The sequence below is a fragment of the Ornithorhynchus anatinus genome, chromosome 1, assembly GCF_004115215.2.
Source record: "Ornithorhynchus anatinus isolate Pmale09 chromosome 1, mOrnAna1.pri.v4, whole genome shotgun sequence".
NCBI lineage: Eukaryota > Metazoa > Chordata > Mammalia > Monotremata > Ornithorhynchidae > Ornithorhynchus > Ornithorhynchus anatinus.
This window is the reverse complement of record NC_041728.1, coordinates 68,059,597-68,076,122: the sequence shown is the minus strand read 5'-3', so window position 1 is coordinate 68,076,122 and position 16,526 is coordinate 68,059,597. Positions and strand designations below refer to the sequence as shown.

Below are 16,526 nucleotides of genomic sequence, written 5' to 3'. Positions count from 1 at the left end.
AACTATCAATTTAACAGTGGATTTTTCTGGCAAAATCCAATTGGTTCTATTTGTCCTACTTCTCCTTGCTCTCTCATTTGCTTTAAACACCACTGAGCATCCCATCTTTCTAGAAGCTCTTTGGCCTTGATTTCATCACCTGAGTAGAGTCCCGCTTTTCTTCTCACTCCTCAGTCTCCTGTTCTGGCTTTCCTGGCTGCCGTCACCTATTAACTGTGTGGGTGTCCTACACTGCTCAGCCCCAGTGTCTTTCACTCTTCCTCATCCAGCAGTCACTCCACTCTCTTGCTTTCAGCCACCCTCTCCATGCCGTTGGCTCCCACATCTCCATCCCTAGCCTTGCCCTCTTGCTCTATTTTCCTTTCCAGAGGAGTGTGCATTTTCCATTCTGATTCAGAGACCGCCAGCGGCGCTTCAGTGAACGGGCAGTCGAATTTCCTCGGGGGAGATGGCAGTAACCTGATTTCCCTTACCAACCCAAAATAATTTTTCCTGGCCGCTGCTCTATTTCACCGGGTACATCAGTGCCACAGGATACATTCTTCAGGAGGCCACCAGCTGCCCGGTCTCTTGCAGGAGGGATTTCGTTCACCCCCGTATCGGCGACAATATTTATCTCTCAACGGGGTTGCCGGTTTCAGCTCTGATGCTGAAATACAGTGAGAACAGTGGCAGACCATGTGATCTGGCCCTGGTTCCTTTTGGGTGTGCTTTCTCTGCAGAATGGAGGAAATAGACCTGGATTGCTAGGGATTTGAGATCCTCAAATGGAAGGGTTTAAGTATTTCAAGAGATTAATGTACTGGTAATAATAGCTGGGCTATCTAAGTGCTTACTATAATAATGATGGTATTTGTTAAGGGCTTACTATGTGCCAAGCACTGTTCTAAGTGCTGGGGTAGATACAAGGTAATGAGGCTGTCCCACGTGGAGCTCCCAGTCTTAATCCCTATTTTACAGGCGAGGTAACTGAGGCACAGAGAAGTGAAATGACTTGCTCAAAGTCTCAGAGCTGACAAGTGGCGGAGCTGGGATTAGGACCCATGACCTCTGACTCCCAAGCCCATGCTCTTTCCACTGAGCCACACTGCTTCTCTATGTGCCATCACAGTATTAAGCACTGGGGTTGATTCCACATAAGTAGAATGGACAGTTTCCATCCCCCCCGGGGCTCATGGTCAGAGGGAGGAGAGAGCAGCGTGGCTTAGTAAAAGAGCCAGGGCTTGGGAGGCCAACGACATGGGTTCTAATCCCGGCTCTGCCACCTGTCTGACCTTGGGCGAGTCACTTCTCTGTGCCTCAGTTACTTCATCCCACGTGGGACAATCTGATTACCTTGTAACTATCCCAGCTCTTAGAATAGTGGTTGGCACATAGTAAATGCTTAACAAATACCTTTATTATTTTATCCCCTTTTTTTACAGATGGGCAAACTGAGGCACAGAGAAGTTAGGACATACATCAGGCAAGTGTCAGAGCTGGGATTAGAACTCAGCTTCTCCGACTTCCAGAACTGGTCTGTGCAGCTTCTAATAGGTTAAATGTAGAGGTGGCAGCGGGTGGGGAGGGGAGAGTAGGGAGGCAGGGGGAAAAAAAAATCCTAACCTGGTTTGTGTTACTTTTGACTGGCACAGAGCAGGTGCTTAACAAAGACCATTAAAAAAATGGCAGAGGGGAGAGACTCAACCTTATGGAGAAGCTGGTGGTGCTGGAGAGAGCTGATAATAACCACAGTGCTTGGTAGAGCAATGGCTACAGATCTGAATGAACCTTCTTGCTAAATTACACTTTCCAAGCGCTTAGTACAGTGCTCTGCACACATTAAGCACTCAATAAATACGATTGAATGAATGAATGAGGATTTAATCGGGGGACAGTTTCTTGAAGGAGATAATCATCTATTTTATTAATGACGTATATATATCTATAATTCTATTTATTTTAAATGATGGTACTGATGCCCGTTTACTTGTTTTGATGTCTGTTCGTCCCCATCCCCCACCCCGTTTAGACTGTGAGCCCGTTGTGGGCAGGGATTGTCTCTCTCTGTTGCTGAATTGTACTTTCCAAGCACTTAGTACAGTCTTCTGCACACAGTAAGCTCTCAATAAATACGATTGAATTAATGAAGGTACCATCCCGTGGAAACGTTTAAAACCTCCTTCCCAATAATAATTAGCCACCTTGAGTTTGAGACCCCTTTTGCAAAGCGCTTTCCCCCACATAACATCCCTATGTGGTAGGCAAGGAAAAGGTAGGTACTAGTTTTCCCATTTCTCAGAGAGACAAACTAAAGGTCACAATCAGTTTCATTTTACTGAATTAAAAAAATGATGGGCCTGCTCTGAGCAAAATCCTATAGTAAACACTAAGTGAAATTAGCAAGTATGCGAAAAGCCCAGCCTCTCATCCAAGAACTCACAACCTGAAGTGGGGAGATGGGGTAAATTTTATTACATATGTATACACTCGAGCTGGTTGTGGGCAGGGAACGTGTCTACCACCTCTGTTGTATTATACTCTTCCAAGCGCTTAGTACAGTGCTCTGCACACAGTGAGCACTCAGTAAATACCATTGATGGTTAGACTCACCCTAGTGAACACGAATGTGCTTGAAATAGGATAAAAAGCAAGTGGTAATAGACTGTATAGTTTCAAATTGGAGAAATGAGGGAATAATATTCGCCCCATCCCCACATCTCATGCTTACTCAAATTGATGCCTGACTCCCTCTCTAAACTGTAATCATGTTATGCAGGGAAATTGCTATTTAAGAGCATGGGCTCGGGAGTCAGAGGTTATAGGTTATAATCCCGGCTCTGCCACTTGTCAGTTGTGTGACTTTGGGCAAGCTCTTACTTTTCTGTGCCTCAGTGACCTCATCTGTAAAATGGGGATTAAGTATGTGAGTCCCACGTGGGACAACCTAATTACCTGGTTATCTACCCCAGTGCTTAGAAAAGTGCTAGGCACATAGTAAATGCTTAACAAACACCATCATCATTGTTATTATTACTCTCCCAAGTGCTTATGACAGTGCTCTGCATGATAGTGCTGAATAAATATTGATTGATTGAAGTAAGATCTACAGGCACAGATCTAACCTCTGAAGAAAGCTGAAGTGTTTGGTCCTGTTGCAAATTACTGATCCTGATTACTATTTGCTGAGGCAAATTCGCATTGAGGAATAAGTACATAAGGCTGAATTTTTTATTTTTTTTTGGTGTATGTTTTTGTATCGATTACTCGTTAAGCTGCATCATTTAACATTTAGTCCTGGTTTCATGCAGGGTGGCTCACCTGTGTCCTCACTGAAGCCACACATTAGCTGTGTCAGGAGGAACAGAATGAAAGCATCTTTTGGGAGCAGAAGACTTAAACATTGTCAATAAAATTATTCTCAAAGCTACCTTGCGACCCTATTGCGACCCTAGGAAGTAATGCTGCAGTGAAATTTGGTTTAAGGTTTAGTGCTGGGAGGAGAGAAGATGCCCAGAACTTCAGAACAAACTGACTCATAGCAGAAGCACAAACATTTTCAGTAGAATTAGAACCTTCTTTAATTAGGCAGTGTTTTCATCAGTTAATCAACGGCATTTACTGAGAGCTTATCGTGTGCAGAGCACTGCATTAAGAACTTGGGATCCCCTGGCTGGAAAAAACTCTTCGAAGGGATTGTCATCATCGCTGGTATCATTCAGCGTGGCTCAGTGGAAAGAGCACGGGGTTGGGAGTCAGAGGTCATGGGTTCAAATCCCCACCGCCGCTTGTGAGCTGTGTGACTGTGGGCAAGTCACTCCACTTCTCTGTGCCTCAGTTACCTCATCTGTAAAATGGGGATTAAGACTGTGAGCCTCATGTGGGACAACCTGATGACCCTGTATCTACCCCAGTGCTTAGAACAGTGCTCTGCACATTGTAAGCGCTTAACAAATACCAACATTATTATTACCATTATTGCTCTGCACATAGTAAGCGCTCAGTAAATACAATTGAATGAATGGTACGTACTGAGCACTTATAGTACACAGATCCCTGTACTGACTGCTTGGGGAAGTCCGATGCAACAGAGTTAGCAGAAATGTTTCCTGCCTATGATGATCTTACAATTTAGAGACAGAGAGATGACTCGTGTTTGTGTAAAAGGCTAGAATACTTAGCTGTAAGGCTGGGTGGTGAATAATGAAACCCTATTTTTTAATTTCCTCCAAAACCATTACCCCAAAGATTGGGCTGGTTGTTTCCTTCCAGAAACCTGGCAGAGTGTTCCTAGATAAGTGGAATTACAAGAGTTCACCTCCTCTTCCTAATTTCTCATTTTACTAAATTAGGAATGGGCACCTAGGCCCCATTCAATAAGGAAAATTGAAATGGAAATTAACTCGAGTCTGTCTTCAATTATTTTGTATTCCCAGAAGTGCCAAAGTTTCATTTTATGTCACAGCAGTAATTAGAAAGTAATGTAAAGTTCTAAGGTTTTGTGTGTTTGTGCAGGGAGGGGGGGTGTCTGTGTTCTGGGTCAGGTTGAAGAGTAAAAATTTTGCTCCTGAGTAGATATTTAGATTTTAGTTGACTTTATAAGGAGGCTTGCTCAAATCTTGATATTCCTTTGTACATTCCATATTAATGGAAAATATTAATATTAATATTTTAATATTTTATTTTATGAAAAGATTCCATTTTTGTGATATATTCAGGCAATAATTCCTGAGTGTTTAAATAGATTCCTATTGTGGGGTTGGAATTCCTTGGAAGCCTGTCATGAAGTAAACTGGGATTCTTAGAGTCCAAAGATACTGCTGAAGAGAGAGAAGTCAGAATAGCAAGAAAAGCAGAATAGCAGCTAGAGGATGGGCCTAGAAGTCAGAAGGACCTGGGTTCTAATCCCACTCCATCACTCGTCTGCTATGGGACCTTGGGCAAGTCACTTCACTTTTCTGTGCCTCAGTTACCTCATCTGTAAAATGGGGATTAAGACTGCGAGCCCCACGTGGGATAGGGACTGTGTCCAACCTGATTAGCTTATGTCTAAACCAGCGCTTAGTACTGTGCCTGGCACATAGTAAGCGCTTAAATTCCATTTAAAAAAATAGCAAGCGGACCCTGTAGCAATAACCGAATGAAATTCTGGTTTCTGGTTTGAGTTGTGATTAGAGTGACCTAAAGCAAGGTTTAGGGACATACGGGTCAGGATGTCAATTTTAGGGGGTAGTGCTTTAAGGGGATGCAGATGGGGGAGAACTAGGCCTCTGTAGGACCCTGGGTACCAAATCTTGATGGGCTTTGGCAGCAAAGAGCTGTTTGCAGCCCAGAACTACTGTACCAGCAAGAAGCAGCATGGCACAGTGGGTAGACCACAGACCTGGGAGTCAAAAGGCCATAGGTTCTACTTATCTGCTATGTGACCTTGGGTAAATCACTTCACTTCTCTGGGCCTCAGTTACCTCATCTGGAAAATGAATGGGGATTGAGCCTGGGAGCCCCATGTGGGACAGGGACCGTGTCTGATCCGATTTGCTTGTATCCACCCCAGAGCTCAGTACAGTGCCTGACACCCAGTAAGCACTTAACAAATGCCACAATTATTATTGAGAAGCAGCATGGCGTAGTGGATAGAGCACGGGCTTGGAGTCAGAAGGTCATTGGTTCTAATTCCAGCTGGCCACTTGTCTGCTGGGTGACCTTGGGCAAGTCACTTCACTTCTCTGGGCCTCAGTTCCCTCATCTGTAAAATGGGAATTGAGACTGTGAGCCCCTTATGGGACAAGGGACTGTGTCCAATCTGATTTGCTTGTATCCACCCCAGAGCTTAGTACAGTGCCTAACACATAGTAAGCACTTAACAAATACCATAATTATCATTATTATTATTCAGTTCTGCTCCCCAGACAGTCCCTCCAGCACTCCACCATTCTGAGTCCAGAAGCAGCTCAGTCTCCTGAACCTGATGGTCTCAAGGGACTGCCCAAGGCCCAGAGGCCTAGATCTGGTTCTGAGGAGCCCACGTACCTCCAAGCCTCTTTGCTGTGGACTAGAGTGTGGTTTGAGTTCCGGGAAGTGGATCTGTGTCAACTGAGTGCCAGCCAATCATTCAGTCGTATTTATTGAGCACTTACTGTATGCAGAGCACTGTACTAGGCTCTTGGGAGAGTACAATATAACAGAGTTGGTAGTCACGTTCCCTGCCCACAGTGAGCTTACAGTCTAGAGGAGAGACAGAGCGATATGAATAAAAATAAATCACTGCTTTGTAGATAAGTGCTATGGGGCTGAGGGAGCAAGTCTAAGGGGGATGCAGATGGCAGTTGGAGAAGAGGAAATGAGGGCCTTGTCAGGGAAGGCCTCTCTCTTCCCATTTTACCAACATTTCCAGCAATTTAAGTTCTCTGGGTCATAGTGGAATACATGAATTTGTAAAGAAACTTATACCCCCCAATGAGCACTTGCCCCCCTCCCCGCAACCCATCAAAATGGTCTAATTCACACACCGAACCCCAGACCGGTCAATCAATCCGTGGTATTTATTGAGTACTTGCTGAGTGCGGGCCACGGTACTAAGCCTTTGGTTGAATACAGTACAACAGTGTCGATAGACATGATGCCTGCCAACAAGGAGGTCAAATAAATAAATTACGGATACGTACCTAAGTGCTGCGGGGCTCAGGGTGGGGTGAATATCGAGTGCTAAAAGGGTACAGAGCGTAATGCGTTGTTGACGCAGAAGGGAAAGGGAGTAGGGCTTAATTGGGGAAGACCTCTTGGAGGAGATGTGACCTTAATTAGACTTTGGAGATCAGGGAAGTTGTGGTCTGTTGTATAAGGAGGGAGTTTCAGCCCAGAAGGAGAATGCGGGCAAAGGATCAGAAGTGAGATAGATGAGATCGAGGTACAGGGAACAAGCTGGCACTAGAGGAGAAAGTGTGCGGGCTGGGCTGTAATAGGAGATCAGTGAGCTAAGGTAGGAAGGGGTGGACTGATTAAGTGCTTTAAAGCCAATGGTAAAAAGTTTGTGTTTGAAATCAAGTCATGAATGGGATGCCAGCCCATAAGCTCCGAGTTCACGATTTCCTCTCCTAGGGTTCTAACCTGAACTCTGCTTTGAGCCCCGTCCCCGACATTACCCTTTCTGGGGTGTTGGGAGCACAAGGTCTATCAGAGAGCCTCCCTTCATCTTCTTGCTGTCAGTTAGTGTTGGTTTTAACTGGCAGGGCCTCATCTAGGAGTAGACCCCGAAAAACTAAGGCACTAGCTGGATCCGGGGAGAGGGAGGCAGGGAACGGGCAACTTGGAAAAACAAAAAACCAGGTCAGAATTCTCCCCTCTTCTCCCATTCTGACTCCTGTCAAGAGGCACCCGTTTTCCTCTCCTGGCTCTACCACTGACCCAATTGTGTGTTCATCATAGCTTCTTTACCTTATCCTTCTAGCTTGTTGGGGACAGGGAATGTGTCAGTTTATCATTGTATTGTACTCTCCCAAGCATTTACTACAGTGCTGTGCACACGGTAAATGTTCAGTAAATATGATTGACTGACTGACTCCCTTTCCCTCACTTCTCCTTCTCTGAGGGTGGGCCACCAAATTGCTTATTTTTGCTTGTGTGGTATTTAAGCATTTACTATGTACCAGGCAATGGACTAAACACCGAGTAGATGCAAGGGAATCTGGTTGGGCACAGTCCATGACCCACATATGGCTCAGTCTTAATCCCCATTTTACAGATAAGGGAACTGAGCACAGAAAAGAGAAGTGATTTGCCCAAGGTCACACAGCAGAATAGCAGTGGAGGCAGGATTAGAACCCAGGTCCTTCTGACTCCCAGGTCTGGGATCGATCCACTGGGCCTCGCTGTTCTGGGCCGGAGTATCTTTACCAGTAAACCAGATAGGTAATAATCTCCCTTGGTGATGTCAGCCAAGTGCTTTGAAATATCTAGATGGATGGTCTAGAGTTATTGCTCTAGGTAGAACAAGACAAGTACCATTTTCTGGTACTGCAAAAAGGAGGAAGAATAGCATGGGCTCATTGAAAGAGCATGGACCTGGGAGCCACACGTTCTGGGTTTTAATTCCATTTCTGCAACTTGTCTGCTGTGTGACTTCAGGCAAATCACTTAACTTCTCTGGGCCTCAGATACCTCATTTTTAAAATGGGGATTAAATCCTCCTCCTTCTGATTTTAAACCGTGAGCCCCAGGTGGGATAGGGACTGTGTCCAATCTGATTATCTTTTATCTGCCCTGGTGCTTAGTACTGGCACATAGTAAGCACTTAACGAGTACCATTTTCAAAAAAAACAACTTTATTCCTCTGACTTCATTGAAGCCCTTTATGGTGGGAAAGTGGAGGATGAGAAGAGATTCCCCAAATTACCTTTAAGCTCTTTTTTTTTTTAATAAATGATAGTTAAGCACTGACTGTGTACCAGGCACTGTACTGAGTGCTGGGATAGATACAAGCTAATTAGGTTGGGCACAGTCCATTTTGCCCAGAGAGCTCACAATCTTACCCCCCATTTTGCAATTGAGGTAACCGAGGCCCAGGGACTTGCGCCAGGACACCCAGCAGACAAGTGGCAGAGCCGAGATAAGAATCCCGGTCCTTCTGACTCCCGGGCCCGTGCTCTATCCACTAGGCCACGCTGCGTGGTCCTAAGCAGACTCCCCTACTCTATCTGACGCCTCACTTCCCCCAGGCCTGAACTGAACCTCCCAGAAAGCCCCAAACTGCCCCAGGATTTGGGAATGCAAATTTATTTGATCAAAGCACTAATCGTGTGTGGCTGAGAACCCCATGACCACCGACAATGGTGGAGCAAACAGGATGCCATCGTCCTGCCAGTCGAAAGAGCAACTGTAGAACCCACTTGCAACTAAGTGCCCAGGCAGATCATTAGCGGGGAATAACAGAGTCCAGGGACTCCTCCCTATCCTAAGATGGCTCCCTCACCTCCAACCCTTCCTGCCAGCCACATCTCATTCCTCCCTTCCATCTCCCACTCCTTCTCTTCAGAGCCAAACTTCTCTTCTAGGCCCCAGAAATGCTCTCTTCTCCTCAGTGCTCCCACCAGACTGTATGCTCATTGTGGACAGGGAATATGTCTGTTTATTGTTACACTGTGCTCTCCCAACCACTTAGTACAGTGCTCCTTACACAGTAAGTGCTCAATAAATATGACTGCATGAATGACGGAAGCAGCGTGGCCCAGAGAAAACAGCCCAGGACGAGGAGGCTTGTAGATCTGACTCTGCTACTTGTCTCTTGTGTGACCTTCGGCAGGTCACTTAGCTGATCTGAGCCTCAGTTTCTCCATCTGTGAAGTAGGGACTCAATATGTGTTCTCCCTCCCCCTTAGCTTCACACTTGTCAGCTGTGCGACTGTGAGCAAGTCACTTCACTTCTCTGTGCCTCAGTTACCTCATCTGTAAAATGGGGATTAAGTATGAGCCTCACATGGGACGACCTGATTACCCTGTATCTCCCCCAGCGCTTAGAACAGTGCTCTGCACATAGTAAGCGCTTAACAAATACGAATATTATTATTATTAGCCTGGGAGCCCCATTTGGGAGAGGGACTGTGTCCGGCAGTGCTTGACACATAGCGCTTAACAAATACCATCATTATTATTATCTTAAGTCTACTACAGCACTTATCATTATAATATAAAATATATTGTATATAAATATATACTACCACTACTACTAATAATAATGACAATAATCTATTCCACTTACCAGCCTGGCCAACACCAGGAGGCTACATTGTAATCCAGACACAACTCCAGTGCTGAAGTGAAATGTCACTTCAGGTGGTGGCACCTTAGATCAACTGGAAAAGTTAATAAGTGGTATTTATTGAGCGCTTACGATGTACTGAGCACTGTAGTAGGTCTTTGGGAAAGTACAATACAATAAAGTTGGTAGATACGATCGCTGACTGCAAGGAGCTTACAGAGTAGAGGGGGAGAGGGGAGGCAGACTTCAAATAGGTTGCAGAGAGGCAAAAAGAGTATAAGGATAAGTACATAAGCGCTGTGGGGCTGGGGTGAATATTGAAGAGTTAACGGGATACACAGCCAAGCGGTGAACCAGAGGGGAGAGTGGGCAGGGGAAATGTGGGCTTAGTCAAGGATGGCCTCTTGAAGGAGATGTGATTTTAGGAGGGTCTTGAAGGTGAGGAGAATGGTAGACTTTTGGACTTAATAATAATAATGTTGGTATTTGTTAAGCGCTTACTATGTGCAGAGCACTGTTCTAAGCGCTGGAGGAGATACAGGGTCATCAGGTTGTCCCACGTGAGGCTCACAGTTAATACCCATTTTACAGATGAGGGAGAACTCACGTTCCCGAAAGATTTGGAAAAGTAGTTTACTGGGATTATCTGCTGCAGAACTAAGGATATGAAGAACAATATGAGTACTTCATTGGAAAGAAATCTACGTTGTCCTTGACTCGAAAATGGCTTCATTAGCGAGTTTTTTACTGTAGTGGAATTTACTGTCAAGAAATTTCATCTTTATTGTAAACTGTTGAACTGTTTCTTTTGGGTACAATCTACTCATTGCACTGAGTCCAATTAGTCAATCATTTATTGAGCGCTTACTGTGTGCAGAGCACTGTACTAAGCATTTAGGAAAGGACAGTATATAGAGTTGGTAGACACGTTCCCTACCCACATTGAGCTTCCTGTCTAGAGGAGTCCAATATAGATTTGAACAAAGGAAACTCATAGGGCTGCAGCTGGTTCAGCCATGGCAGGCCATCGAGGGAGTTCCAAAACTTCCTTTTTTTTTAATGGTATTGTTTTGTGCTTACCATGTGCCAGGTACTGTACTAAGCGCGGCGATAGACCTATGATAATTATGTTGGACACAGTCCATGTCCTATAAGGGGCTCATAGTCTTAATCCCCATTTTACAGATGAGGTAACCGAGACCCCGAGAAGTTAAGTGACTTAAGATCACACAGCAGGCAAGTTAAGTGCTCACTATGTGCCAAGCACTGAACTGAGCTGGGGTAGATACAAGCTAATCAGGTTGGACACAATGTCCCACATGGAGCTCACAGTCTTAATCCCCATTTTACAGATGAAGAAACTGAGGCACAGAGAAGTTAAGTGAATTGGCGAAGGTCACACAGCCGACGGGACAAGTGGCACTAGGCCATTCTGCTTCCCTTTTGGGAGTAACTAGCCATTGTGTTTGGACTGATGCTCAGAGTGGCCCAGAAGTGTGATAAAAAGGACTCTCTGAGTCAGTCTAGGCCACTGAAGACTCGGGAGCTTAGACATTCTAGAAGCTGCATAGAGTAGTTGGTGAGGGTCTGATGGTGAGGGTCTCTGTCAGCATTTCCCCCACTTCCCTTCCCCCAATCAATGATTCTAGGGGGATTGACCATGAACCAGGGCTCGTGGTGCTTTATGCTGTCAGCGAGTCAGTTTGTCCTAGCTGCATTACCTCCTGGAGAATTTAGTCCCAAATATCCACCTGGAAATTCAGGGGTGGAGAATCACGGGAAAATTGGCTGAGGTCACTCAAAATCAAGGAGATCTACTCACGACTCACAAAAATGCGTCCACTTTTTTTTCGAATTATTTTTTCTAGACCCAAGTCCTGTTGAGAAACAGGAGTGGAGATATGCCCAAAATGATCACATCTAGGTTTGCCTGGAATTTCCGAGTGCTCAAATTGCCTAGATTTTCTCCTTGTTGAGTCTAATTCACCTAGGCCCCAGTTCTCTATTTGGGAACCCTTGTGTAGTGAACCGGCCTCGGTTGGTTCTACAAAAGACACGGTATTCCGTACTTGGAAGTCTCCAAAGAGAGATATCAGAACTGAACGAACGGTCCTGAAAGTCACCCTGATCCAAATATATGCATGTGAAGAGAGCTAGTCATATGAGTCATTTTAATTGACCAACGTTCTTTATTCCCACAGGAGAGAATGAAAATATGCCAGTGAGTAACACTTCTACACAGATTTACCAGGTAAAGATGAGCTGCGTGTCTTGAGTGAATTCAAATGCAGTTAACTCTTGAGTATCCAAGCCCCTCCTCCAGCCAGTTGATGGGACAATTTTTTTATAATAATAATAATAATGTTGGTATTTGTTAAGCGCTTACTATGTGCCGAGCACTGTTCTAAGCGCTGGGGTAGACATAGGGGAATCAGGTTGTCCCACATGGGGCTCACAGTCTTAATCCCCATTTTACAGATGAGGGAACTGAGGCACAGAGAAGTTAAGTGACTTGCCCACAGTCACACAGCCGACAAGTGGCAGAGCTGGGATTTGAACTCATGAGCCCTGACTCCAAAGCCCGTGCTCTTTCCACTGAGCCACGCTGCTTCTCCACTTCTTTTTTGGTGTGCATTAAGCACTTACTATGTATCAAGAACTGTTCTAAGCACTGGGGTAGAAACAAGGTGATCGAGTTGGATACAGTCTCTGTCCCACATATGGCTCACAATCTAAGTTGGAAGATGGAGGGATTGGCCAGGGACTAAATCTCCAATTTAAAGATGAGGTAACTGAAGCCTGGAGAAGTTAAGTGACTTGCCCAAGGTTGCTCAGCAGACAAATGGCGAAGTTGGGATTAGAACCCAGGTCCTCTGACTCCCAGGCTCATGCTCTTTCCACTAGGCCATGCTGTTTTTCATTTTGCTGTACACTGACCATCAGAGGCTGGGTAGGAGGACACAATCTCAATGACTTTCTCCTTTTTCTGAGAATTAACTGCCACTTACAATTTGAAAGGCAATATCCACTAATAGTACATACACAAATTAAAGGTAATAGTGATAATAATAATAGTGTATTTGTAAAACGCTTAATGTGTGGCAAACACTGTACTAAACTCTGGAATAGATACGAGATGATCAGGTTGGACTAAGTCCCTGTTGCACACAAGGCTCGCAGTCTAAGTAGGAGGGGAACCGGTATTTAATCCCCATTTTACAGATGAGGAACCTGAGGCTCAGAGAAGTTAAGCGACTTGTCCAAGGTCACAGAGCAGTAAGTGGTGGAGCTGGATTAGAACCCAGGCCCTCTGACTCCCAGGCCTGTGCTTATTCCACTAGGCCATGCTGCTTCCCTAGTAGATGGCAAACAGAGGCCCTTTTTAGTCATGGAAATAGTTTTAATTTCCAATGAAGTTAAGTGAGGTTACCCCTCACTACAAGCCTTTCAGATTGGTGGTGGTATACTTCGATAACCGCATTTAACTACAAATTTAAAAGAAGTTATTGCCCTCAACAGGTCATCATTATTATTCTTATTATTGTTAAAGTCCTTATTGTCAAATATATCCTTTAGTCTCTTTGCATATGGAGGGTATCTTATGCTGCCTCTGTACAGCAGACAAGGTGAACTCTTGACCACTGGGAGGAAATCCCAAAATGGGTCTTGCAGGGACCAGGGATGAACCGTGTAAAATCACTGGGGGAAGTGTCAGAGTGTGCAGTCCTCATTCCACCTCTGGAAAAATGAAAAATAATGTAGCTAATTCTGGAATCCCGGGACAGATGCCATTCTGTCCCCTGGGATAGTCAGACCCTGTTCTCAAGTCATGACATCTGTCACTCACGAAAGCTGTCACGGCAGCCTGCGGCTACCCTCGCGAGATTATCCGTGTCACTGGTTTCTGGTCTTCCTCTCCCAGTCCATTTTTGCCTGGAAGTTAACTGTCTGACCTATTGACAAGGTCACAATATCAGTCCCACACAAAACCTGATGAAAGCTTTCTTGGCAGCCTGCTCATGAAAGGTTATCTGTGTTGTTGGTTTCCGGTCTTCCTTTACCATTCCATTTATTGCCTAGAAGTTAACCGTCTGACCTATTGTCAAAGAGGGAGCCCCTCACCACACCCCCTCCCCAACTTTTCTAGTTTCAATCCTTCATCTTTTTACAGAGGAAAAGCTAGTCTCCTTCCTGGAAGCTAGCTGAAAGTCTATCATGGGTCCAGCTCTCAGATCCCTATCCCAGTCTGAAAATCCCGCACACCTCTCTGGCACATTACGGGGGCTTCTCAGTCCTACATCCCGGCCGGCCGATGCTGAATAGCCTCCGTTGGATCCTAAAGCACCTCTCTGGGACGTTACCGGGGCTTCTCAGTCCTACATCCCGGCTGGCTGATGCTGAATAGCCTCCATTGGATCCTAAAGCCCTCTGGTTCTCCTGTTTGTTCATTCATTCATTCACGTGCATTTATTGAGTGCTTATGGTGTGCAGAGCACTGTACTAAGCGTTTGGGAAAGTATGACACAACAACAAACAATGTCTTGAAACACTGCTCAGTGCTTCCCAAGTCCCTGCACCCCCCCATAGCTACCACCACTCTTTGACTGCAGCCCAGGCCACTCCACAAAAGAAAAGAGGTTAACCTCATTTCAGGACTGGCTGCAGAAAGCTCATGGAGAAAGCATTCCCTCCTGCTCCTGAGACTTTACGCATCCCTTATCTTCCCAACACCGGGAGCTTCTCCTCAAGCCACCAAGTTCCGAGTTCTCAATTATGTTTAATAATCTCTTAATTCAGTAACAATGAAAGTAATTACAAGAATAAACTGCCATTCCCTAGAGCTAAAGTTTCCCCTCAAGGACCCCCTGTACTTCCCTGTAGATGGCTCAGGATTTATGTAAGTGCTTAGTACAGTGCTTTGCACATAGTAGGCTCCCTATCAATACAGTTGAATGAATATACCTCTAGTCTTTCCCCCTCTTCTCTAAGGGTATCCCCGTTTCTAGTCTCACCCTCTCCAAGTCCTTCAGAAGCAGGATCTCTTAACATCCTTTTTCTCCTTTGGGTGGGAACTTTGTTCCTCCAGAGACCTAATTCTTGGCTCCGAACCTATATAGGGTATCCTAACCCTTGCCTGGGATCCTCTCCAATCCCACTCTCCACCCTGTATCTGTCCAGAGTCCACAGCATGAACTTTCCTCGTGTGTGCTTTTCCAGGCACATGTCTTGAAACCCCTCACTTCAAGATGGCTGAGGGTGTCCTTATCTAGTCTCCCTAGTTCCTTCATTCTGATTAACTCTGGCCGAGTATTCGCACTTCCCTCAGGGAGGGGCATCATGGAGTGACTCCCCTGGCTTCCTCTTTCCCATCCTGAGTGTGGAGGCTAGCTGGCGTCATACCCTCTCAGTGATCTCTCACCCAATTCCAGGTCTGGCAGAGTTCTTGCCCCTTATCTGCATCCTTGATCCAATTTACAGTGTGTCTAGAGTCTCCCAAATCCATATTAGGAACCTTCTTACTTCATAAACAGTAAAATGATGAAACTTAATGTGCTCCACTATACACTCACCAGAAGCTGGTACATACACAAACTATGGCTGTATGTAGAGGCTGCCATCAAAAAATCAGTGTTTTTTTTTTGAGCACTTACTATGTGCAGAGTACAAGGAGCAAACAGTCTAGGGGGGGAGGTAGACATTAACATAAATTATGGCTATGTACGTACGCGCCTTGGGGCTGAGAGGGTGGGGTGAAGACTCTCAACCCTCTGAAGAAAATGGGTCCATAAGAACTGGAGTGTACAAATGAGGAGAAGCGACCTCTTCCTTTCACTACATATCCCGCTTGGACAGTGATAAGTTGAATGGAAAGAACCGAGGGATACCCAAGAGGTGAGATTCCAAACTCGCTTTCCTGCTGACCCGCTGGGGACAAAATGTTGTGTGACTCTGTTTTCTGGCCGACAAGATAAAGCTATGTTTAAGGCAGCAGTTGGGAGGTTTAGAGAGGGTGGTTCGTAAAGGCCTTCGAGATGCTCATCTCCACGTTAGAGTTCGGTGTAATTCCAAAGCGAATCAGTCGATGGTATTTATTGTGCACTCACTGTATGCGGAGCATTGTACTGAGCGCTTGGGAGGGAATGGAACATCAGAGCTGGTAGACACGTTCCCTGCCCAAAACAAGCTTACAATCTAGAGGGGCCTGAGTTCTATCTAGTGCTTTTATTATTAAAGCACCTGACATTATTTTAATTTACCCCTGTGAGGTTCAGAGATCATTGTCCCCATTTTACAGATGGGAACACTGAGGCATGGGGAGGTAAAGTGTCTGCCCAAAGCCACCCAGTAGACAGGTGGCAGAGCTGGGACTAGTATCTGGGGCCTCCCACTTCCAGGCGATTGGGAGAGTACCATAGAACAGTATAACAGACATATTCCCTTCCCAAAGTGAGCTTACAGTCTAGAGGGGGAGACAGACATTAATATAAATAAATAAAATTACAGATATGTAGCTGAGTGGCATGGGGCTGGACCTCTCTGAACAAACACCATGATTTCCATAACACAAATAGTCATCTCTTATACTGGAAGATAATGCTGTTGGTGGTGAAATTCACATCTGGGTCCCTGGGTGGCTGAAATGCTCAGTGTAGGACCACAATCCTGACCTCATCGTGCACACACAAAGACGGTCGCCATATTCTCTTCCATCGGTCAGTAGCATTTACTGAACTCCTATTGTGGGCAGTGGATTGCATTAGGTGCTTGGTAGAGTTAGAAAATGTAATCCTTC

General features: G+C 45.4%; 1 protein-coding gene across 1 annotated transcript in view; it reads left to right on the top strand.

Moving 5' to 3' along the window:
* The window catches only part of ARHGEF33 (Rho guanine nucleotide exchange factor 33), a 116,673-nt gene that overhangs the window by 13,122 nt on the left and 87,025 nt on the right, over positions 1-16,526 (top strand). Inside the window, exon 2 of the mRNA XM_039912234.1 lies at positions 11,935-11,984. Within this exon, the coding sequence (XP_039768168.1) occupies positions 11,949-11,984 (36 nt within the window). The 5' untranslated portion in view covers positions 11,935-11,948. The remainder of the gene's footprint in view (positions 1-11,934; positions 11,985-16,526) is intronic.